At 42.1% G+C, this 25087-nt stretch overlaps 2 protein-coding genes across 2 annotated transcripts in view; both read right to left on the bottom strand.

The window, feature by feature from the left end:
* Positions 1 to 116: 116 nt before the first annotated feature.
* Positions 117 to 19697, bottom strand: mmp20a (matrix metallopeptidase 20a (enamelysin)). Its single transcript, XM_069190667.1, has 20 exons — positions 19579 to 19697; positions 17960 to 18201; positions 16206 to 16354; positions 15466 to 15597; positions 14509 to 14670; positions 14248 to 14350; positions 13791 to 13933; positions 13051 to 13207; positions 12418 to 12521; positions 11633 to 11715; positions 6296 to 6463; positions 4956 to 5185; positions 4718 to 4866; positions 4242 to 4367; positions 3152 to 3313; positions 2911 to 3064; positions 2525 to 2649; positions 1688 to 1853; positions 1465 to 1562; positions 117 to 952 (listed from the first exon to the last, which is right to left on the bottom strand). Exons 1-20 carry the CDS (start codon positions 19687 to 19689, stop codon positions 852 to 854), a joined length of 2865 nt encoding a protein of 954 aa, XP_069046768.1. The 5' UTR covers positions 19690 to 19697; the 3' UTR covers positions 117 to 851.
* Positions 19698 to 24239: 4542 nt separating this feature from the next.
* Positions 24240 to 25087, bottom strand: part of LOC102684784 (uncharacterized) — a 34518-nt gene continuing 33670 nt past the window's right edge. Inside the window, exons 29-30 of the mRNA XM_015341133.2 lie at positions 24919 to 25022; positions 24240 to 24355 (exon numbers count right to left, since the gene is read on the bottom strand). Coding sequence (XP_015196619.2) covers positions 24255 to 24355; positions 24919 to 25022 — 205 coding nt within the window. The 3' untranslated portion in view covers positions 24240 to 24254. The remainder of the gene's footprint in view (positions 24356 to 24918; positions 25023 to 25087) is intronic.

The raw sequence follows: 25087 nt of genomic DNA, 5'->3' as shown, positions 1-25087 counted from the left end.
TCCATCTCGTGTTTTTCCCATCTGTTTAACATAACCTTCTGAAGGTCCAGCTAACACTTTTTCCTAAACCCCAGTGAATATGACAAAAAGGCAAATAAGAAAAAATCTTGAAAAATTTTTACTACAAGTTTCATTCATTTACAAAATAATCATTATGAATCAACATCTAGTTAAGAATCTAATACAGTACTGTAACATTTCATAATAATACATTTTTCAAAGCTGAATATTACACCATATGTCCAAACACCTGAGCATACAAAATATTTCATGTGCAATATGTACCCCAGAGAAAAGCCAATTACAACAAAATCCCATAAATAATATTTGAATTACATTTGAATATAATTAGCAATGACCAAAGTTTTAATGACTTAACATGCACAATATCATTTGACCACAGATCTAAATAAAAGAGATTAAAGAGGGTTGAAATAATTTAACTTGCATCTACAAACTACTGATTTGTTCAGATTAAATGTCTATTTAGCCTGTTTTCGGTTTATATTCAAAGTTATTCATCCAAGCGAAATCTAGCTTTAGTGAGGAAGAAAACAGCAGGTGGTTAATCCCTGCGTTTCCTTTCTTCCAGGAAGGATTTCTGTCTTGGAGAACCCTCTCCACCGTGCTCTCCACAACACCTACCCTCAAAATACTACGAGAGGATGTTGTATTCCGTAAATTTAAATCCTCAGCAACATGCACTGGAAAATACAGGCGTATGATATTTATGTACAGGGGATAGTGTGGTCACTGAGAGTCATTGGGTCAGTTGTGTTTCCACAGATGACGCTGCAGACGGCAGCGGAGCCGCGTTCGCGGAGCGGAGTGAGCGTCTTCTCCGGCCGCGCCTAGCAGGCGAGCAGCGCCGAGTTCCTCTGGGTGCTGACGACTCGTCTGTTGTTCAGGTCGTATTCATACAGATAGGGTCCGCTGGAAAGGTAGGTTTTACCTGAAAACGCAGAGAATTTAGTGTGAACTCTTTTTCCACTAGGTGGCGTGGTCGGCATTTCCGTTTCTCTTTTAAACTGATTTAGGTAAGTACGCGATGTGTCGCTCTTTGAGTGTCATACTTATTTATTCTTTCCCTTTAGAAATAAACTTGCAAAATATTCTCTCTGCAATATTTCCTCTCTCTGTCTACTGAGCACGTCCCCTTGTTCACAACCGTTTTATTCATTTGCAGTTTGTCTTAACAGTAGTACCCTAATTCCAAAGTCGTTATCATTGTTTACCCTCATTACAAGTCTGTTTACTTGAGATGGAGAAAAAGAAGAATTAATTGTAACTGCAGCCTTGTGGTGCACCTCTTGTACAGCAGCTGTGAATGAGCTTGTTGTTACCAAAATAAAGATTTTGTACTGATGTAAGCAAAATGTAATATTCTTTAAAAATACTACCACAGCGTTTTCACAGTATGAAATCACTAACAAATAGCGGGATTATCTGCAGAAAGAAACTGACCAGACATCTGAAAGGCAGCATCAACTTTTGAGCCGATTCCTGGAAAGTCTTCTTTGATGGTGCTTCTGAGCTCCATTGTCGACGTCTTCTGATTGAATCTAAAGAAATGAAACAACGGGAGTTGTTATGTCCCATAAAACCGAAAATATAATAGACCTACATATAAAAAGAATGTAAAAATCCTAAAAAAGAAATGAGCAGGCTGTAGCTACGATTGTCACACCTGTAGTATTGATCACCAACAAAGAACAGCGTCTTTCCTGTTGCCGCGATGTGGACAGCAGCATCTATCTTCCTCACAGTCCTTGGGAATCCAAAGTAAGAAATGTTCAACTGATATGGCTTGTATTTGTCCCCCTGCTCTTTCAACCACATGATCATGTCAGTGTCTGCAAAGGAGAGAGGAGACACAAGCCACATGGAAGATACATTCCTGTTGTGCTGTCAGAGAACATTGAAGGTGAATTTCCATAATAACCAGGGATCAGAGAAGACTGTGGCAGGTCCTGACTCAAGTATTCAATGTCCTCAAAAGCATGAACAGGCTCAGCCCAGAGGAGCTCTTGAGAACAGTGAAACACAAGCCATAGGTCACAAATGGAGGTGCATTCCAAGTCCAAGCCGAGAACAGGACGCACTTCTATACCTCTGCTGGAACCAGCTGCCCAGCTGAGGTGTTGAAGCGCATACCCTGCTTGTTCTCTTTCAGGAAATGGCTGGATGAGATCCTCAGCACAATTAGTGTCCGAAACCAAACCAGCTTGTTGAGCCCAGCAGCCTCCTCTCATTTCTAAGATGTCTGGTGTTCTCATGCGCACGACAAGTGGTTCTGAGCAGAGAAAACTCCCACTTCTTTTTCACCAGTTTTTATTAATATGGATTCACAAAAAGCAGAGAAACATTTTCCCTTCACCCTCAAATCCCCCTCCTCTGTCCTCTGTAGGACCCACCTCCACCAAAGAGGCCCTAAAATCTAATCAGGCAGCTGCGGCAGGAGCCCAACCCACTTTCGTTTGGTCCTCGTCGGCACCAGCCCTTCCAGCGCTCGACGGAAACTCACTTTTAAAGAGATACGTGGCCCCTCTGTAGTCATACGCTGCATCGACATTAGTCAGAGGGCAGGAGAACCTGGCAGAGAGTGGCTCTCTGACAACTGATCCATTCTGCCTCTTCCGCCACACGGCACTGCAAAGTTACAACACGCGGTTAGTTTGGTTTGATCGGGTGTTGCCTATCCAGTGGAACAGTAATGGTCACGCAGGCCAGAGGAGACTGGCAGACAGCCAGGCAGGCGAGGGGCTGCTGTTGGAACCGTTCTGTGAAGGCAGAGTGATGCCAGGTTGCAGGAGGCAAACGCACAGAGGCTGGTGACAGCAACCCTCCACCTCCACCTCCACCTCGTCAACAGTGAAATGGTGAGCAATGCGGCAGAAAGCACGTGCACACCTGCCCTTGAAGAAGAGCAAGTCACTGCCCAGATAAGCCACAGCGTCCAAGGTCAGGTTAGGATCACAGCCCGGGTGCGCTGCTGCCGTGCTCTTCACCGGGGCCTTGCTTGTAGTTGCAGTTGTAGTTGTCGCAGGACTAGCTGTGGGTTTACCTGAGGAGTAAAGTGCAGGGCGATCATGACCAGCTTCTGTTCAACGTCTCAGTCAGATCTGCATGGAGGAGCCCAGCGGGGACCTACCGTACAGAGACTGGATCCCTTTGACATCGTCGCTGGGAAGCACGAACCCTGTGGTGTCCACGTACTTGTAGGTGGGGTACATGAGTGCCGAAGGGTCACTGGAGTGGTCCAGCCCCAGAGCGTGGCCAAACTCATGGGCAGCAACAAGGAACAGGTTGAACCCTGGTCCAAAGACAGGTGGGAGAAGAGCTTGTTACAACTTTCATTTGTTGATTGCTTGATTTCCTTGGAACCACTGAAGTAGAAGACCTGTGTTTGTGGTTATTGTTATTATTATAGATATTTTAAAACATTCTTTTTTAAACAATTATTATTTTTTCAAAATTTGCTAACTTTTTCTAAAATGAATAACATAAAAGAATAAGTGTAAATTCAAGTGTCAAAAATGGATAGGCAATCGCAATGGAATTGTACAAGTAAGTAATAAGTTGTGATGTAATGAGGCTGGAACACATCATCATCTGTCCAACTACCTAAGGATCTCTATCATATAGGATCCCAGGACACCAGAGCCGAACCTGGCAGGCACAGAGCACAGGACAGGACTGCACCCTGGCTTGGACATTGATGGGCACACACACATGAATACAAACATCGCCAGACAGGGGGCTACTTAGAGAAACAGTTGACTTGGATGGCATGTCTCAGGACTGTATGAAGAAACTGGATCATGAACAGAGCCAGATTCACAGCCAGGACAGTGGCTTAGCACTGCACTGCGCCAGACCATGTGCTCTGTACCTCTTGAAACACCGAATACAGAGCAATAGAACAGTGCAGGTGCACAGTGGCTGAAGCAGCAAGTGAAGAATTACATAACCAGCAAAGACATGAGCCCTGGTTACTTAGTTATAGGAGATACAATGTTTCAGATCATATTAGGTACTCATGCTGTCATATGACAAGAGATAATAACATGACTTGTTTTAGTGGATGTAAGGACCTGTCCTATTATGAAGAGTTCATAGGTTTTGCTAACACACTATGAAATGTATCTGTATTTGGGATCAAACTTTGATTCGATTACAAATCAAGATCAGCTTGATGCTGATATTGAAAACAACAGTGTTGCACTGAACAGGGTTGCTACCTTTGGATGTTGTGGACCAACGTTCATCTTCATCGAAATGTGCGTCTCCCCCCAGTCCTGAGCCCGGAGAGAAGGCGTGGGCCAGCGTCCCGGAGGGGCCGTCGAAGGGAGAAAAGTCTCCGTGCTCTGAAGGACAAGGGTTAAAGCGGCACAGAGGTTCCTTTGGGAGCCAGGAGGAATGATCTACAGGTCGCACTTGTGACTTGTGGAAAGGAGTGATTGCCAATATTTTATACTATTTGAATGAACTACCATTGCATCCACACCCCTTAGCTTTACATTAATGCCACGGAGCTCTTCCATGTAAGCTATTTGGGTATAAATATGTACACATGTATATCTCAACCTGTAAGCATGTTTGTATTTTGTTTTTGATTGTGCAGTGCAGACATTTAGCCCTGATTTTATTCTACAGATGGGTGGTGCAGTGCTCAAAGCAGGCACGTCACCTTGAGCTCACTAGTTTCTAGTCTTACCTCCAGCAGCAAAGGAAATCAAGATGTCTGCCGTGAGGTCAGTGGTCTTTCTGAAGGTCAGGGGAATGACGTCACTCCACACTTTGAGGGCTGCATCTATGGCGTTGTCCACCTCCTGTGTTGTCAGGTCAGGCGTATAATTCACAATTCTGTTGGAAAACAAACAGAAAACTGAGAAAACCCAAGAAGCTTCTTCGACTGTCGGAAGTAATGTCCAGTCCTGCTGCAGGGCGCTTGCCTGTATGAGACGGGGTTGACTGTCCACTTGGCCCTGTCTGAAAACACCTGGTACCGAGCCACGTCAGGCACCCCGCAGCGCGGCTTCTTCATCACCTCCATCGTCTCTGCGTCCAGGCTGCCGGTGACATTGAGCTTGAAGAACGTCTGCATCTCTTTCACCTTCTCCGAGAGGACGTTGGACCCTGCTCCCCGACCCTGCTTCATTTTGTAGAAGCGCTGCAGGTATTGCTGAGCATCGAAACAGAGAGAGGAAAGAGTGTGACACCGAGCACACCGTCCTCCTGTTTAACTTTCCTGTAACTTCACTGCACCTAAAACACATGCAGCAGGCACAGTATGGCTAGATAGTAAGGAATTGATCTAGTCTCTCCATCTCCACAGTTTTGAGCTCCAAATAAACAGGCAGTGGATACCCAAAATCTAATAAGTTTAGATGAGTTTAAATATGAGTAGATCCACATTTTCTCAGTTGAACCCTGAAACTAGCATGAAACATTGCAACCTGAAGGTAGCAGAAAACTTTTTAAAAATGTGTAGCATTACTTTAAACTCTTGCTGCCAATTAATAGGAGCAGCAAGAGGTAGTACTTATTGAGTGTGCGCTCTGGTTAACTGCGGAAATTAGCAAGGTTGTTAATTCAGTATTTTAAATTGTTTCTGATCAGTCTTCTGATAGTCAAAATTGAGATGCATATAAATTACAAATGTATTAAAGTTTGAAATGCGATCCTTTGTATGTGAAAGAGCATTGTGGCAGCTTAATGAGAATGTGACTCCATGTGACTGCGTTTGAACTGTCAGCTGATATTTAAATGCGTATCAATCTTGTAAATCAAAAACAGCCAGGATCACTTTGTGGTAAAAAACAATATTTGTTCAGCACTTCTTTCAAAATCTTCAAAACCCTGTAAGATGACAGAAAGGATGGTAGATCAATCACTTCCAGAATTACTCATCATAGAGCATTGTTGTGGTTTCAGCTTTAATTTCATTCACTCTTTTTGTCAAATGATTGAGTAACACAGACGACAAAAAAACCATCAGACATTTTCAAAGAATTTGAAGAGGAACATCAACCACAAATGTTTAAAAAAATGAAAAGTACCTTAAAAGGTTTATCTAATATCTATCTAATATTTAATCACTTTCTTGCATTCATCTTGATTATGATTTTTCAATACTCTCTTCAAAATGGCAAACACTACAGTGTCAATACAGAGCAAATTTCCCACTCTGTGACCTGCAGCTGAAGGAATAGCTATCAGCAGATAAACATGCTGTAAGAGAGCACAGTTAGTAAGTAAATGCATAAAGGATGTGCCTCAGGCACACACTCACTTCTGCAAAGTGCTGGTCATCCGTGCCGAGCTGTGCATCCTGGCCCACAGGCAGGGCTGCAGACAGCACAGCGCTGGTGAGGGTGAGCAGAGAAACGCGCACAAGGTACCTGCTCTCCATCTCCACTGTCTCCTTCTCTGCCCCTGAGCCACTCTCCGCTTTTATAGCCTACCGCTGCTTTCACAACTCCTGCAGGTTTGGCGAACAGACTAGACAGAGGATGAGTCACTGGCACAGCCTTCGTGCTGCGTGCAAGACTGGAGCTGCGATGCTCCTGTTGTGTTTCTTCTGTGGGGTTATTGGTTAATGATCCTGCTGAAAGGAAGAGGCAACAGGGCGTGGGAAAGGTGCTGGTGGGGGAGTAAAGAGTGGAGCAACTATCTGCATCATCGTGGTGTCAGCAGAGAAGGGCCTAGGTATGGCCAGTTACCTCTGAGCACAAACACAGGCTCGGGGCTGTTTGAACGTTTAGATGTTCAAATGTCCCGATGGTGGCCTCCTGTGTCCACAGCTTCCCAAAGGTTAGCACATAAGCAGCCAGGTCTCCGTCTTCCTTTCATTCCCCCTGCAGTCCAAGGATACAAGATGAATGGGGGATCTTGAAGACAGAGCCAAGCCCCTGTAAAATCCTGATCCCTGACAACAGAGAGTGGTTGGACGCTCATGGCACTATTAAAGTCATTTCTCTGTAGCCGATTCCTAATACCGCTTGTTCTGCGGCACATGATGGAAGGGAGAGCAATATTTGTACACTGGATCATTTTCTGTTTTTTCAAGAAACATGTCTTCTGGCAGAAACGTGGTACAAAGGCGATATCCCCTTCTCAAAGACTGGGTTCATCAAGATCCTAGAAGTGCTCAACTTTGCTTTCAGCAATTCCGTGAGAATTGATAGCTCCATATCACTGCCTGACCGAACCGATGCCTCATATCAGTGTGTGAAACTATTGTAACTTTACACCTAGAACATGATGACATAAGCTTTTACTATTGTGTAGTGCCATAGATGCTTTTCCCTTAAGAGGCTTTTAATATAATCTGCATATTGTTGATTTCTGCTGCACAATAGAATGGAATGTTAAAATGTAATTGTAAATGTCAGCATTTGTCCAGTTTCCTCTTTGTGCGTGGTGATTCATACGGATGAATCCCCTTTTCCGGAAAAACTTTCCAATAAAACTGAGGAGTTTTTTACACCTATGTTAGCATGTTAATCATTTTAATAAATCGCCTCCCTAAAGCAAACAGCTTTAGTTATTGTCTTTCTTAGACTGCGTTGCGCCGAACACTGCATCTATTGTTGTAAAATAATAATTTACTTCCTGGATTTCTTACCAGTTAATTTGTTTTTTTGCACCCCTACCAGGAAATGCATGAAAGGAAAATAAACAAAATGCCTTTTTCTTACTTGTAAGAACTATTTTAGGAACACATTTACACAAAAAAGAAAAGGTCCTTTTATAATATCAGTGGGTCTGTTTCAGGAAACTGCACTTTGAACATACGTATTCTGAGGCACTCTCTGGAAAAAGAGCACTCCCAGAAAAACAAAACTGTTCTTTCATTGCCTGAAGTACATTCTTCTCTTACTATCCAAAGACCTAAAATGAAGACGTTCTGAAGTGTGCTACAAGAAAAGATGAGATGATATCGAAGGAAATTCACAAAGTCCATCCATCCAGAGACAAGGCAGGATACTCCCTGGACAGGACACCGTCCACAGGGCAGACAGACACAAACACAGCACAAAGACATGCTCTCACATCGGGGCCAGTTTTCCCAGAAGCCAGTTATCTTACTAATATGTCTGTGGACAGGAGACCCATGCAAACGTGGGAAGAAAGTACATCATGAAGTTTCTGAAGAAAAATTGCTTCTAAAACTTATGAGTATACTTATTCCTGCAGTTTATTTCTGATAGGAGGTTTTAAGAAATATTTTCCATTGAGACACTCTAGGACCTGACTTTCCCAAAAGTTTCAACATGAAAGTAACACAGAAAATTATGGGATGCACACAGACCTGATTACCTTCTTACGCAAAACAGATTAAAGTTTTTTGGATGCACTGAGGTTGTGAAACTTCACTTTAAGGGCTGTGTAGTCCATTTCACAAAAACACCCCCCAGTCTGTAGCCAGAGGAATGACATTTTACCAAATAAGGATATTACAAAGGCCAAAAGAGATATAGAAATATTTCAGTGGTTAATAAAATAAATAAATAATAAAAGGTTTTTTTATATTACAACAATAAAACTAAAAGGGAAATGGCTGATATATCACATTAATATTCTGCGTATTTGTGTAGTAGAGTACAAGTTGATAACATGCTTCAGACTCGGGCTCTGCAAAGCTTCAGGCCCTGATGTATTCCATCAGTTGTACTTAAGAAAACACAATAAGTCTGATTTCTATTATTATTTTATATAAAGGTTATGGAAATGAAAATTGGAATTAGAGCATCATGTACAGTACATTGAAATAAGATCCCAGGGGACTGACAGTATGCATAGATATGGTAGTTCTTGCTTAACTAACTTGTTAAAGTTCTTTGAACATGCAACGGCAGTAAGAGTTTCAGAAGGCCTTTGATGAAGTTTCTTGTCAAAGACTCATTCTCAAACAAGAATTATTACAAGCAATTAACATTCAAGGCAAAGTATGTGTTTGGAGTGATAATTGGCTAATTGATAGGAAACAGATAATGGCTGAATGCTCTCCACTGTGGTGTTTAACACATGTTTAATGAAGGGAGCTCATTCATAAATTAATATCCTACACTGACAATTTAATTGAAAGAATAGAATCTATTCAGTGTTTTGTAGAAAACTATAAAATCTTTTAAGTCATTGATAAACTCAACCTAGTGGACTTCTTCTGAAACAAACTGAGAACAGGAGGCACGTTTTTACAGAAAGGGTTGTGGGAGTCTGGAACAAGCTATCCAGCCATGCTGCTGTTGTTTTTAAGAGATGACTGGATGGGATCCTTGTGTGAATTAGCTACTAGCATCTAAACCACCAACGTGGGCCAAGCAGTCTCCTCTCATTTGTAACCTTAATGAGGTTTTTACATTTAAAATTCAACCTTGGTGGAAGGGATTTCTGATTCAAATATCTTGTGCTCTGTGTGTGGTTTCTCCATGCAATAAAAGGTGTGTGTAAATTACCCTGTTATGAAATGCAGTAGAAGTCTCCCTCTCAGCTGTATTTTCCTCAAAGTACTGCTCCTGCCTTCAAGTCATTTGAGCTCTAGCCACAAGAGCTGCAGGCCGCAGAGCCCAGCTGTGACTGAGCAGTGGGCTGTGCTTGAAGGGGGGCAGCAGAGGTGTCCTGATCGCCTTATTTGGCCATGATTCACCTGCGGAGTCTGGTTTAAGGAAGTACAGTTAGAAAAAAAGAAATAAAGCTGGAACGCACAGTTAACCATAATCATACACATCCACACTCTCTTTTTAAATTGGGAGATAAAACGAAATATTGCAGTGCAATTTCAGAATTTTGATCTAAATTTGATCATGAGTCAGTTTTTATTTTAAGAGGCAACTTCCTGGGCTGGTTTGGAATGAAATGATCAAATGCTAAATATTTCCTTTTAATGGCAAAGGATATAATTGCATTTAATTATTCTTAAATATATAGTTTAATATATTTATATAAAAGAGAGAAGACATTGCTGTTCTGGAACCAGCCTAAAAGGGGTTAAAGGACTCTCCCACACCAATATGCTGAAAGAACTGAACTGCGGGGAGACAAGACTACGGGGGACCCCGTACAATATTCAAAATTCTCACTGGCACTGACATAGTCCATGCAGAGGGCAGGAAAAATCCCCAAAGAGGGGGCACAAAAAGTGGATGTATAGAACATGCTACCCAACCATATTGTTGAAGCTGAAACCCCAGTGTTTGTCAGGAAACTGCTGGATGAGATTGCTGGATCAATTTGCTACCAATTACTAAACAAGCTAAATGGCAAAAAACGACTCATTTGTAACCCTTCTTATGTTCTTTCTTACGACTACACATTATTTTTTTTCCCACTCAATCATTAGGGGATGAAGGAGCCGTGAACATATAACGTTAAAGAATAGCGGTAGTCGATTTAAACACCGTGACCCGTTCCCCGGGGGCAGATACAGGGCGACAAGACAACTGGGGCTGACACCGCTATTGGTTCGTTTCTGTCATTTACACCAAAACAATTTAATAGTGAGTCCCTGAAAAGAAAACAAGCAAAACTAACTACCCTGCCATAACGGAAAAAGCCAACCTAACTTACTCCAGCCCGGAATATAAAAGTGTCAGAGCCAAAGAAAGGTCCTCCTCAACCTAAACTCACTTTTCTACCCTAAACTAACATACAGTAAATTACAATACAGGGACATCACTAAACTGATTAGCAGAAGGACAAACCATGGAAACACGTACGCCTTAGTTGCCTAACGAAAGTCCACACTCACGGACACAACTAATGCACACTGCAGATGAGTGAGCAAAAAAAACTCAAACGCCAGAGAAGTCCGAGAAAGAAACTCCGCTTCTGAATGATTGTAAAAGTGAGAGACAAGTTCACCGTCAAGCTGGAGGAAACGAATTTATTTTGAGACGAGAGGCGGGGCCAGCAGCTCAACATCCAATAAAAAAGGAAGCGTCTTCTACCCGGATTAATCCAATAAACAAATCAGAAAAAAAAACACGGCCAGCCTAGGGCCGTGACATGTTAGATATACTTGCTCCTAAAGAACACTACATCAAAAACCTTCCCTGTGATAGAAATGTGATTTCGATTCTCACAGCAAACAATTTAGTATCAGTGATAAGATCAGCAGCACATAAAGTGACAAGGACATTCACAGCAGACCGCAGTGTTTCCCAGTGTTAAATCTCGGACACACATCAGCACTCAGGACTATAAATAATATCCAAATGCAGTGTTTCTTTTTAAATCAGGTTTAACTATGATAGCTGAAAAAAAACATGCTTAATGTGGGACTAAATATTCTTAAACTTATTGTAATGCTTGCGAGTGTACAGTAAATGTTATGAATGTGTGGTGTACGGTGTTTTCCTATGTTTTTCACAGCTTAAATAACACCTCAGAGGTTGTCTCCATCCTGGTGATGTGTCTGCTCTTTTGCTTCCTGACAGTACATCTGGATTCATTTTTGCTCTTCTCAGACAGCGACAGTGTAGGTTTACATGCCTATCACATGCTGGATCCTACAGCTGTTTTCTCTGAGTGTTGGGTCACGTCTTGAAGCGGTAAGAGTTGTATTTTATCTTGCCTGGCGCCGTCCCCAGATCTCTCCTGCTCAATATCAGCAGCCGAGCCAGGCGTTGGCTCTGACTGCATACAGGACCTGCCTCTGTCTGTAGTCGTACTTGTAGGCTTTGGGTCCAGAAAAGAAGTGTATATAACCTGTCGAGAAAACACACAGCGAAGGTAACCTTAAAAAGACACTCAGGAACTTTTACAGGCTTGGTTTGGAGCTCATACTGAAGTAATATTAGCAACGTTGGAAATTTGCTCAATACTAAATCACCTGCACACTTTTCAATATTCAAAGTCTTTTGCTCCAGGATAGAACATGGTTCTCAGTTTCTGAAAATAACTGTAACTTATTAACAGCAGAAACTGAATTAAAAAAAATGTTCACACCAGAAAAGGTAATGAGGTACAAGCACACCAGTCAAAAGACAATACTCTGGAAAAAAAACACCCAGCAGAACAGACACCTCTGTCCTGAAACACTGTTTTTTTGGAAAAGTATATGAACTCACTTGGGTTATTGACAATAACTAAATTTCTTGCAAAATGAAGTATGAAATAACTAAATGTAATAAGTGTAAGTGAGTATGCAGTTTTCTTTTAATCATGGATGATCAGTAGTAAGTATTGTACAGGAAGTAAGCAAATAATCAGAATTCATACTTTTTTTTTTCACTTAACGTAGTTTTGGAACATCAGCTCACTGAGTTTTATTTTGAGTCTTCTATCCAGGGTCATGTCTGTCTGTCCTGGCCTGTAGCTGTCCTCCTGTATCTTGTCACTGAAAGGACAGCACAAGGCTCCATCCAACAGGAACAAGATTCTCAGCAAGGACCAACTCTCCCAGCTCACCTGCCAGCTCAAAGGCTGCGTCTATTTTACTTCCAATTCCTGGCCAGTCTGTTCTGATTCTCCTCGGGAATCCAGGATCCATCCTGCTCCAGGTCTCGTCAAACCTGTGGAACAGGAAGTCGAGTAGCAATGCAACAATTTATGCTCCAAAATGTGTTTAATTAAACAATCATTAAACATTTCCTTTACAATTTTTAGATTACGTTAGCCATCTATCCAGCAGGTACAAGTAGGCAGGCTGCACGTCTGCCGCCCTCTTGTGGCTAAACCGATTATTTAACATTTTTCATGTACGAATATATGGTTCATCAAACTGATGGTGTGGAATTGCCTTATGACGAAGGATTTCAGGTGATATTAATCCAGTGTCCAAAACTAATATACATGGTTTTGTTTCATATTAGGTGCTGTTGTAGAGATATGAGCTCATGTTTATGACAAAATAGCAGCTATTAGCAAACTCTCTTTCTCTGTATGGGAACATTTAGGAACTCTCTTGCAGAAGTGGGATTAGACCTGCGATGAGTAAAATCTGAAACCATTTGATAAACAGGAATCCCGCTGAAAGCAATGCTATCTGGTAACTATCTGAATCTTTAAAAGTGATTAAAAGTGATCTTTAGAAGTGCATACCTGTAATATCTCTCCCCTACAAAGAAATAAGTCTTTCCATACTCTTTGACATGAACAGCCGCATCAACTTGCTTCACATCTGTGGGAAAGCCAATGTCGTAGATTGAACCGGAGTAGCTTTTCATGTTTAACTGCTGCACAATCCAAAATTTTGGACCTAGAAAAGATTAGATTGTAAAGATTACTGTATGCTTTTATTTAGCAGAAATAAAACTGATATGCATTTAGGCATAGAAGAATACCAAGCCCTTAGACTGAGGAGCTGTCTTAAAATGACAAGCTTGTATAACGACAAAAGAAGAATCCAATTAAATTAGATGAGGATTTTTCAAAAGAAGACGTTTATTGAACTTTGAGAAGTGGACTGATAATACGCCATGAATAAGAATGAATTTGATTGTGTTTAAAACACAGCCAGTCGCAAAACGTGAACCAGAGGACACAAGGGGAAAGTAAGGGGAAGTGCATTTAAAACCAAGAAGAGGAAGCACCTCTTTACTCAAAGGGTTGTGGGAGTGTGTAACAAGTCACCCAGTCATGTTATTGAAGAAAATACTCTGCTTTCTTTCAAGACACAAGGAATGACCCTCAGATTAAAAAACGAATAACGACCAGCAGAGCTAGACAAGCCATATGGCCTCTTCTCGTTTGCAATCTGGTTTAAATTCTTATGTTGTGATGCTCAGTGCTGTGTAGTATTGTGCAGAGAGGCTGATGAGCTCTTGAGCACTGTGCTTTACCGGTGAAAAGGTAGGCCACTCCTTTGGCAGGGATGTCGTAGGCAGCATCAACCGGAGAGCTGATGCTGGGCAGGAGGGAGCTGATGAGGCCTTCGCGGAGAGAATTCCAGTTCATCATCCATGTCATCCGCAGCCACATGTAGCTGGACAGTGGAGGACACACAGACAGCAGGAATGTCAAAGAGCAACGGTACCAGCTGAACAAAGACCCACTACTGTATGTATTCTGGATAAGTACAGGGGTGCAGGAGACATGTCCTTTCCTGATATAGTCCTGGATGGTGTTTCAGTATGTGTATCTCGTACCCAGGGCACCAGGCTTGACGTAAGGCTTTGCTTGGTGGATAATCACTATCATGCAGTCATTCACTGGTGCTGGCCGCTGTGAGAACAGCTGAGGGTCTTCTCCAAGGTCATCAGTGTGACACAGATCAAGAGTGGCACAGCGACCCCGTACCTGTTTTTAAAGAAGGCAATGTCTCGTCCAATCACAGCAACGGCATCGAAAGAAAGGTAGGGGTCGCATTTCTCAGGGGGGGGCAAAGCCACAGGTTTTCTGCCTTGGAAAGGGAAGCCTGGGTTACGGACAGGGCAGCAAACTCATCCTGTACAGAGTATCTCACCGTAGACTGTTTAAGGCAAACGGCTTCTAAAGTCACTTTCCACAAGACAAGGCCTTTTTGAAGTGCATTGACAGTTAGCATTGTCCACCACTTACCATAGAGCTCCTGGATGCCCAGGACATCATCTCTGGGCAGAGAGTATGTGGCTGGATTGTAGTATTTGTAGTTTGGGTACATTAAAGCAGAGGGGTCCTTGGAATGAGACAGCCCCAGGGTGTGGCCAAACTCATGGGCGGCCACAGTGAACAGGTTGTAGCCTGAAACAAAAGAGTCTGTATTATACTAGACCTCAGGAACATAAGCCCTAGTAATCGAATGTCTGTGGGTCACAGCTACTTTCCAATTGAATTTCCTAAGCCACCTGGGACCACCTGTGACCCAGCCTGAAAGAGCCGTGTGAGGTTTGTGTCTGGTGGTCGAGAGAGGATGAAACAATGCAGCACACTGAATAAATACAACATTTTCCAAAGAGGTTTGTCTTCCTCTGTCATGACCCAGTGTACACAATCCTTAGAAATGTATTTTAGTCAAATATCAGTATCGGCAACAGGAACAGAATGCAAATTTAAATAATTTAATATAATAGAAATTATTTTTTAAGCAAAGTGGGGATAATTATTATTTTGGATTGTTGGATTAGATAAAAATGTATTATTTAGATAATTGTTGCTAAAGGCTAGGAGCCAGAATTCAGGGTTATTATAGTTGTAAACATTTTCAGCATTTTCTGCACAACCCCTGGAGTCAGCATGTCGATTGTTATCAAAGGGAAAATAACAGTTGGCATTTAACTGGCATTTATTCAGTCATAAAACATGGCTGTAAATCAAGAACATATATCCTTGAAATGTTTTCTGAACTTCATTTATTAATCTTTCAGCTGAAAACAAGATATCACTTGTGTCTGCAGGGTTTCTTTGAGCATGCAAGAGCACTCGATTAACTTAGTAATTAAGTACCTTAGTGCTGCTGGCCAAGAAAAACAAAAGCAGAAGCAGAAGGATCGTGAGGGGGGGCAGCGAGACACTGCGAGACACTGCCTGTCGTCCTACCAGGCTTCTTGTTCCCCATGGTCCAGATTTCATCCTCGTCAAAGTGTGCGTCCCCTCCTATGTCCTCGCCGGGCTCGAAGGCGTGAGCCAGCACTCCTTTCGGCCCGTCGAAGGGGAAGAAGTCCCCATGGGCTGCAGGTGGAGAGAGGAAGTATGGTCATGGCTATCGGAATGCTCTGGGATCCCGGGCACGGTATCCCTGCTCTAGCCTGGCAAAGATGAGCGAACAATAGCGCTTATTTGTGATTCAGAAAAAGCTGATGATATCCAGTCATTATTTTCTCAGAGGAAAGTTTTCTGGTTTTGTTTTCAAATAAAGAATTCTGCAATGTGTCAACATTAACCCTGTAATAACTGTACATATCATTAACTTCTTGAATATGAGACAAAATTCCTTCATTTCTACACAAAGTGTAGCTTTTTCCTGCTGTACAGCATTAAAGTGTGGCTTTTATATGTGCACACAAGTTTCAGGTTAACAGGGGCCATTGACTTGATCCCAGCACTGAGATGTCATACACACCGTTTCGAAACGCGAGTGCATTGTAGCCTCATTCCAACTCTTTTCCCAACCGCGTCTGTGCGAATGACCCTGAACAGTTCATTGGTGCTGCTATAGTGTATGTGCTCAGGACTGGCCCAAGAGAGAAGTGGACATCCTTCCTTCAGGCAACACCTTGGAAATTCAAAGTTGGGTTAGAAATGGCAGAAGAAAGAATCTTAATTCCGAACAGGTGTACCTTTAGACCCAAAGTTAATCATGATGTCAGCCTCCCCATGGTCCAGCCTCACAAATTTCAGCGGTGCTGCATCGCTCCAGATCTTCAGCGCCTGCCTGAAAGTCCTCTCAACGTCCTTTCTCTTGAGGTCTGGGGTGTACTTTACAATCCTGGAGCAAAACACGGGAACACAGGGCAGGCTACAAACAGCACGAAGCTCTTCGCTCTGCTGGACTTGTCTGGATGCTAAGAGCCTGTCGATCCAGGACTCTGCTCCAGCTGCTTTGTCAGCCTGACTGGGGAGACTATACAAGACGGCAAACCCTGAGACCCCGCGGGCCGCCTGAGGCAGACAGAGGCCAGTCTGGACTGAGCCTGGCAAGAATGTTGTGATATGCGTTTTAAATATTTCTGAATCGATTTGATTAAAATTTGATTAAAATATTATATGCAGATACAGTTTTAATGTTTAAGGAGCTGGTCATCTGTATTAATAATAGTTTACTGACAAGACCTGAGGATATGAAGTTCCTTTAATATATTTTAATACAATACACGCCTGATGAAGTTAATGGATAGTAGGTGACGTGACAAGTGCATGAGAGCTAGCGTGGCTGACACAGCACTTCTGTTTCCTGCAAAGCTACAAAAATCATATAAATGAAAAGTATCTTAACCTTAAAAGCATGTAAATGGGAACATATGTTTGAGATACCTTCTGTGATGGACATTCTCTGCTTCTGGGACTGTGTATGCATATGTCTTTAAACATTCGGATCCTTCACAAAATGTGCTGTAAATGCACACAAGCTAAGCTGTTGTGGAGAATGGCTGTGGATGTTTAATATGAAACAATAGCAGTAAGATGCTTCCCCTTACCACCACATTTGGTGTCATTATACATGTGAGAACAGGGCAGTGCAGGCCATGGCAGAGATCCTTTAAGCCAGCAGCTGCACAGGCCTTAAATCAGCCACAGCCACAATGTGCTCACAACTCACTATACTGTGCATAACGTATTAATCACATCGCCACAGAGGAGAAGTAAAGAGATGGAAATTAACCTTTTTATTTCCAGTTTCAACTATCACTGATGGTCATCCGGTCATCATAACTTGGATTCATCTTTTTCATCAGTAAGTAATGAAAAGGAAGGAAGGAGCAGTGCTCTCTCTGGCTCGTCACAGACGTGAGAATGCAGTGTGGTCTGGCATGCCTCATTCTGCCGGATTCCTGCCTCATTACTTTTTACCTTTAATTGCCTTTGGGTTTAAGTAGCCTGCAGACAATGCGGTTAAAGAATGTGTGCAAGGTTGGTTCTGCTGTGCTGTTTTATTCCACTGACAAGTCCATTACGGAGAAGGTGGCTGAAGGATCGAGGTTTGTAGTTATCAGAGAACATCACTAATCTGCAGAACCTTGTCAGCATTGAGGTACAGCAAGAAAACAGTAAAGCACTGTAAAGCACATAGAAAACACAGTACAAGCATTGTAATACAAAGACAGGTAGGGTAAAGCATAACACAAGCATGGGAATCCGCACTAAAGCAAGGTGAACATGGGAAAGCTGGTGCTGCGGTAAACTGTCAACCCCCAGTCTAAATTTTATTTCAATTGGCAGATTTACAAATTTCTAAGACACCAGGAATGATCAATGTACCTTACATTCAAGTTGATATAAACACTGAAGACATCTATTTTTTCAAGCATAAAAGTTGTTGTTTTTTTCCCTGCTTGGCTTGTATCGAAACCCCTGGATGTGCCTCTGGAGTCACCTGTAGGTTACAGTGCTGTTCCTCCATCTGGGTTTGTCGGGGTAGAAGCTGTAGTTCTCCGTGTCGGGCACGCCACACCGCTCTCTCTTCATCACCGCCACGGTCTGCCGGCTCAGCCGCCCGGTCGCCTCCAGCCCGAAGAATTCCTGCATCTGGCGGAGCCTCTCCTCGGCGGCCGCCGCCTGCCTTCTGGTGCGCGTCCCGTCGGCCTCCCTCAGGGGATAGAACCTGCTCAGGTACTCCTGTGGAAGGGCAACCGGCTCTTTAACAGGCCCACCGCGCTGCCCTTCGAACGCTGTGGCATGGTTTATCTCCTGCTGCAGGTGCACAAAGCAACAAACTTTGTCGTGTCGCTGTCACTGCAACGCTGATCTATATTTCACATCCACACCCTTGCATGTGTGGGGGCTCCCAGTTTCTTCAGTTATCAAACAAACCTGGACAAACCTCAAGCTGCAGAATCTCTAAGTAAAAATTGCAGAGCTTTTCCGAAGGGGAAGATGCTTCACACGGGCTATTGACGTCTACACAGGCCTGTTTTGGGGTAAGTCAATAAAATACACTTTACCTGTCAGGGCAGCACAATTAGAATAAACCGTTCCCAGCAGTAGTACATGGAAAACCTGAATCGTCATGGGCCAAGCTGAAATCCAATCATTGGTAGAAATAATGTTGCAGCCTTCGACATTTTGATAATCTTCTTCTTCTTCAGAATATGTTTTTGCTATGCCTGAGGTCATCAGTGAGAACAACAGTAGGATATACTGTATACTTTCAGTCAAAGACTTTTTGTAGTAGACTTATGACTGTTTTGCAGAAAAGCAAAAGGTACTGTTGAATGCATCAATAGACAAGGATGACTTCATTTTACAAAACCACTGTCTAGAGATTTCTCTGGATTGTTTACCATTAAAGCCTGCCCTGTACACCGGCACTCACGCCTCTCAAACCAGGCACAATAATTACAGACCCTCTACTGCTCAGAATAATACAGTTGAATTTGCTTGGGTGGGCTTTCTTGTTAATGACTGTGCAGTATGTAGATGGCTGTTTAAGATCTTGACATCAAGGTATTCCAGGAGACTAAAACAGCAGAATTTATCTAAAGAAAATAATGTATTGTTCTCTTTACAGCTTTGCCCTGCAAAGCAAACGTCCAAAAATGTACTGACAACATAAAATACACACCAAACAGAGCTCTAACAAAGTGCACAAGTATATCACTTTCTCAACAATTAATTCTTATTTCATTGCTTTCTGTTTTGAAGGATGTTTTAATTTATTAAAGCAGATGTGAGACAAAACTGCTTGACATCACACTGTTCCTCTAAAGGTTGAACCAAAATGAGAAAGTGATGCATGTGTAAGAGTTTTTTTTCTCTATATATAGTACTTTATGTAAACAAACATCTGTGGGATTTTTGTTGCTAAATACATGAAATTTCTAAATGAACAGAAAGCGTCCCTCATCTATGTTAGACCTTCTGTGAGCTGTTAATTATATTTCTGCATGCGCTTACTGCTCATAGACTAGAGACTATCACCTCCCTGTGACACACTTCAAAATTAGATTGTCGGTGGGGTTTTCTCCCCCAAAAAATACATTGAAAAAAACAGACCTCAGCAAAAGTCACATCCTCTGGCTTCAGCTCTGATTCAGCTGCGATGGGTAAAGTCACCACGAGTGTCAGATTCCCCAGCAGGAAAAGCAGAGAACTCCAAGGCAACATCTTTTACAAACGAGCACTTCAGCCCAATTGTTTCATTTTACCTTTGGCTTTATAGGGCTGAACGTGTTTTCAGGATTCCTGGCAGGTGAATCACGTGTGCTCACAGCTCACTGAAAACCCTCAACCTAACAGTTAAGTAGCTTACAGGACCAGTGGTTACAACTGCAGTAGCAGACAAGGGAGTCCTGCGCTGTATCTGCGTGAGGTAACACTGTTTTCTCCAGCCCAGAGCCAGGGTAAGAGCTTGCCCAGGTGTGGCAGTGGGCAGATGAAGCTAATTCCATCTCTCTCTCTTCAGTGGAGCTCTGTGAGGTCTCAGGTGTCTGTGTTCACATGTTACTGTCGGTTATTTGCATCTCCAAGATGCTGCCTTCTTTTGTGAGGAACCAATAATAGAAAACATAATTCTGGGATTTATTGTTAAAGGTGTTCAATTTAAATAAAGGCATCTTTATTTAAACAATGCACGAATAAGATCATTTAGAAAAGAGGGAAGTTGTATCAGTTTAGCTGCAAAAACAAGTAGAGGTTAATTCCATGCTGAAAAATAAGAAAGATGAAAATAAACACAATGTGTTTATTTCAGTTGTGACATCTTCATCAGGTGTGGCTGCTGTGGGTTTTCTTTTTTCATTTTGTCTTTCAGTGTGGGAATGACCTTTTCATTCATTGTTCACCTTTTGCCATTCAAAAGGTGTAGAATATTGTGGACAATTTTGGTAATCATATTACTAAAAAGATATTGCTCTTGTAAAATCGGTCCATGGAAGAACAATCAGATATATTTACAGACTAAAAGGAGGATCCTCCACTGACAGATTAAAAGAACTGAAACATTTCAATCCTGATGAGCTCATCCAAGCATTCCTAATCCTCAGAATCCTCAAAAGCTTCAACACAATTAACACAGAATCAATAAAGAAACACAAACCTAGGACAAACATAAACACAAACCCTACCTAGGAGGTTAGTGGAAATGATACAGGAGAGGTCTTAAGTACAGTATAACATCCGGAGGAATTTACAAATCTCACTGTGACCTGTAAGGAGAATCTGTACAATTCTGATCCCCAGAGAGAAGCTGCACTTGCCTCTTTATCATTTCTTCTTAATACCCTTAACTTTCCACAAGTCCTTACAAACTATCCAGTTACTACATCACCTACAAACCACAGACTCTTTGGCATTTTTCTGTGTTCCTTCGTATTAGTCATTTAGGACTGAGATTAAGCTGCTCAACAGGGGGGTGTGAGTGGGAGGCAGCTGTCCAGCCGTGTTGTTGAAGCTGATGCCCTGGCTTCCTTCACGAAGTGGAAGGAGGAGCAGATCCCTGGATCCTACTAACTACCACACAGGCTAGACAATTCCAACCAATGTGTTCCTGTGGTTCATTCTAAATGGCAATGATGAAATCTTGTGTGACATTTTGTAAATTTTTATGCTTTTACAACTTGCACATCTGATCTTTGGACTTATATTTTGTTAATATTGGTGTAAACTTGTCCCATGATTCTTGTGCTCCTGTAGTCTGAGTTTTTGAACAGCTTTCCATGTGAAGAAGACTTCAACCTGACTGACTGTTATCAAATATATCTGACATTAGATTTAGGGACATTAAATGCACCATCTCTATCTGGTTTAAAGCTTGATTTAGAGAGGTTTTCCCAGTGAATAGTATGCATTACTTTTACATATCACTTATTTTAGGACGTTTTAAAAAAGACAGAAAGAAACATCTGCATACAACAGGATAAAGATAATGTGTACACATTAACTGACAAACATTTTAAAATAAAATTGTCCAAAGAAATTAACTCTGCTTCTATTTGCTCTTCTATACTTCAAGCAAATTCCCTAGAGCAGAACAGAACAATTATCTTCAACAATTAAATTGCTCAGACGTTACCAAAACTCTTGGCTGTAATTCTTCGGTGAACCTCAGCTATTTTCTGGCAGCATTCAACACCATGAGGAAATGAGGTGCTTGAAGATGCTTTTTTATCTTACTGAGCCTTTTGATAAATTTAAATTAAGGTGCTAAAAGTAAAAACAATACTTGGTAATTACAGATAAGTCTTTTAATTAATTCAGACAGTGTTTTTTAATCAAATTTTAAAAACAGATTAACTTGGTTTAAAGTGCGCTGAGCTCTTGAGAGTTGGAGGTTGTGATTTTGAAGACGACTGATAAACCACACCAGACTGATAAATATTTTTCTCCTCAGTCTAGTGTCTCTCTGGGTAGACAGACTCTTCCAGACCTCTGTTCTTCCACATGATTCATGCGCTGAAATGTTTTATCTTGCGATCTAGAACTTACAGTAGGTTTGTTAATTAAAAACCTGTGTGGAAGCATCTGGGAATGAAGCCTCACTGGTTCACACAGGTCACAGGAAGGAAAAGGCGCATGAAACGATTTTTGTTAATGAGCCCCAGGATTTCTCTTCCCACTTTCCCCCAGACAATTGAGTACCTACTAGTAAACAGGACAGTAACGGAATCACAATGCTTAAATTTCCAAACCAAAGAAAAAGGAAAATGAACTACAAAACAAATGTTTACTCAGGCATTTGGACATCATGGGTAAGATGATGATGATGATGATGATGATGATGACAATAATTCCTTAAACTATATAGCGCTTTTCAGGACACTCCACTCAAAGCACTTTACAGGTAAAGGGGTCTCCTCACCACCACCAGTATAGCCCCAGCTGGATGATGCGACAGCAGTCAGAGTGTACCAGTACACTCCCCACACACCACCTCTCAGTGTGGGGAAGAGAGTAATGATGCCAGTTCAGAGATGAGGATTATTAGGAGGCCATGATTGGTAAGGGCCAATGAGAAATTTGGCCAGGACACTGAGGTAACACCCCTACTCTTTACGAGAAACACCCTGGGGTTTTTAATGATCACAAAGTCAGGACAACAATTTTATGTCTCACCCGAAGGATGGCGCCTTTTTACAGTAGAGTGTCCCCGTCACTATACTGGGGCATTAGGACCCACAAAGACCGCAGGGTGAGCGCCCCCTGCTGGTCCCTCTAACACCTCTTCCAGCAGAAACCTTAGCTTTCTTAGGAGTCTCCCATACAGGTATTGACCAGGCTCACACCTGCTGAACTTCAGTGGGCTGCCGGGGTGACAACTAAGTTAAGAAGGTGTGTTAACAGGGAAGACGACAAATTAAAGAAAAGCAGCATGAGGTTATTGAATCCACAGTTCTGTACTGGTGTGGCATCCAGCATGTGTGGAGACGGATGACCTGTGTTGACCTGGTGTCCCAGACAGGGGGTGATCTGTGCACCGGGGGCCGGGTGTGAGCTCTGGTTTGTACTGGTCCTTCACCAGGGCGCAGGACGTTCAGAGAAAGAGATGAACACACTGCCATGATCAAGAGCGATTTCTATCTGCAAATGGCCTTGCCAAGACCTCTCTAACTGGAGCAACTGTAGTATAGCTCCTGTCAAAGCCATGTAAATCACAAATTCATTTTCTATAACTTCTGTAGAATTAAGACATATAACATATCCAGCTAATCAACAGGGTTTTGCAAACAATACGCTTCTTTTTGACAAAATGGACTGCATTTATCTCTTGAAGAATCTTTCTCTGTGCTATAGGAATGAATATTAAGTAGCTCTGTCCATTCAAAGTGCTGAGAGGCATGTCTCACTGATGAGCCCTAATGTTTGAGTATGGAATAGAGGCTGCACACCCTTAAAAGCCACAACAGCCCTGAAAGGAGCTATGGAACATGTTATCCACCATGTAGGACACGTTGTCTATCAAAATGTTTTTATGAAAGAGCGTAGTTTCTGTTTTACCATGTGCTCTTCCACTGCCATGTTTTCCTGCTCGCAGAGCACAGAGTGTGGTTTCAATAGAGGCTTGGAGTTTGTGTGCTTAGTGCATTCTTGGTAGCAGCATGTCGTGTTTCAGCTTGTCCCTTTTTACAAGAGAAAACCACACATAATCCGAGCTCAAGTCTGAAGTGTGGAGCTGTGCTGCAGATACGAGGTAATGATTATCCCACTTATTGCATGTGCAGGAGACCGTAATGTACAGTATGAAGATGAAGAGTACATGAAGATTGAAGATACATTAGAAGATGTTGTCTACATAGTCTATATAAAAAAAATCCAGTAAAATTCTGCTCTGTAGGTGAATTGATATACCAAATCCAGAATTATAGTAGTAAATAAAAAAAAAATAGAACAAAGGTGGCAAAACATTCCTTGATACTTGTAATTGTTCCCAATTCAGGTAATAAAAACACAATTTCATACAAGGGAAGGAAAACATATTTCAAACACATAAATACATATGCAGATATATTTATTCTATAGTCCCTTGTAAGTGAATAAAAAACAATATGAAATTTCATGAGCAAAGACAAATTCAAGTTCTGGGAAAGAAAGCAGAATCAGTTATGAAGTACCAGTTACCAGGCATATAGTAGTAGATGTGCTTCCGTCTGTTTTTTGGTCTAGATTATTTATAATACATCTATACAAACACTGATATATGACAACACAAGTGACAGTTTCCTCTGTAGACCCCACTAGCAGCCCAGCCAGCTACTTGCTGTCTCTGTCCCAACAATCTGCTTCTGGCTGTTGTCAAACACCTGTACGGATGCGCCGCTGAAGAAGTAAAGGAAACCTGCAGAAACACGACAGGAGCGCTGATGAGGGACACCGAGCGAGGTCTGTGTGGAGGAACGCAGAGGGCCGAGCCTCTGCATTCACTACAAAGCAGACTAGATGGACCAAATGGCCTCTCCTACTGTAAGTCATCTTTCTTATGATCTTACGTAAATGTCTTAATTTAATTCAGAGAGGAAACAATCAAGAATCTTGGAGTAAAATGTTTTTCACAGGTTAGATCTGGCTAAAATTGAACATGAAACACCTTATTTCGTTTTGAACATGAACATGAAGCACCTTTTTTCATTTCTTGTCATTACTCCCTACATCATTCCCTTTATGAAAACTGGGGGAAGAATAAAGAAGACCCTTTATTTTGAAGGCATGCACCTTAGGGATGCAAACCTGTTGTTCGTACTGTTCACTGTGCAGGTGCCTTGAAATCAAAGCACTTCTACTTTAGTTAGAAAGATCTAAAGCTCATGCTAAATTAAATTCCTTGGGTCTTGAGCAGATACAGGGTCCTTCCTGCATCTAACTGAATGAATGACACCTCATTGCTCTCAGCATGATAGTTACCATCTTTCTCAGCTGCTGCATCTATCCGACCAGCAATCCCTGGGAAGTCATCGGCCACTTCTCTGGGATAGTGCTCATCCATGGCTCTTGTGCTCTCATTGTAACTGTTATTTAAAAAGAGGATCTGCGCATTCAGTCCCATGAATCTCAACAAGGCAATTCAGGATTC

Source organism: Lepisosteus oculatus, chromosome 5 (genome assembly GCF_040954835.1).
Source record: "Lepisosteus oculatus isolate fLepOcu1 chromosome 5, fLepOcu1.hap2, whole genome shotgun sequence".
NCBI classification, from domain to species: domain Eukaryota; kingdom Metazoa; phylum Chordata; class Actinopteri; order Semionotiformes; family Lepisosteidae; genus Lepisosteus; species Lepisosteus oculatus.
Note: the sequence above shows the minus strand (reverse complement) of the source record. Positions and strands in the feature narration are given on the sequence as shown.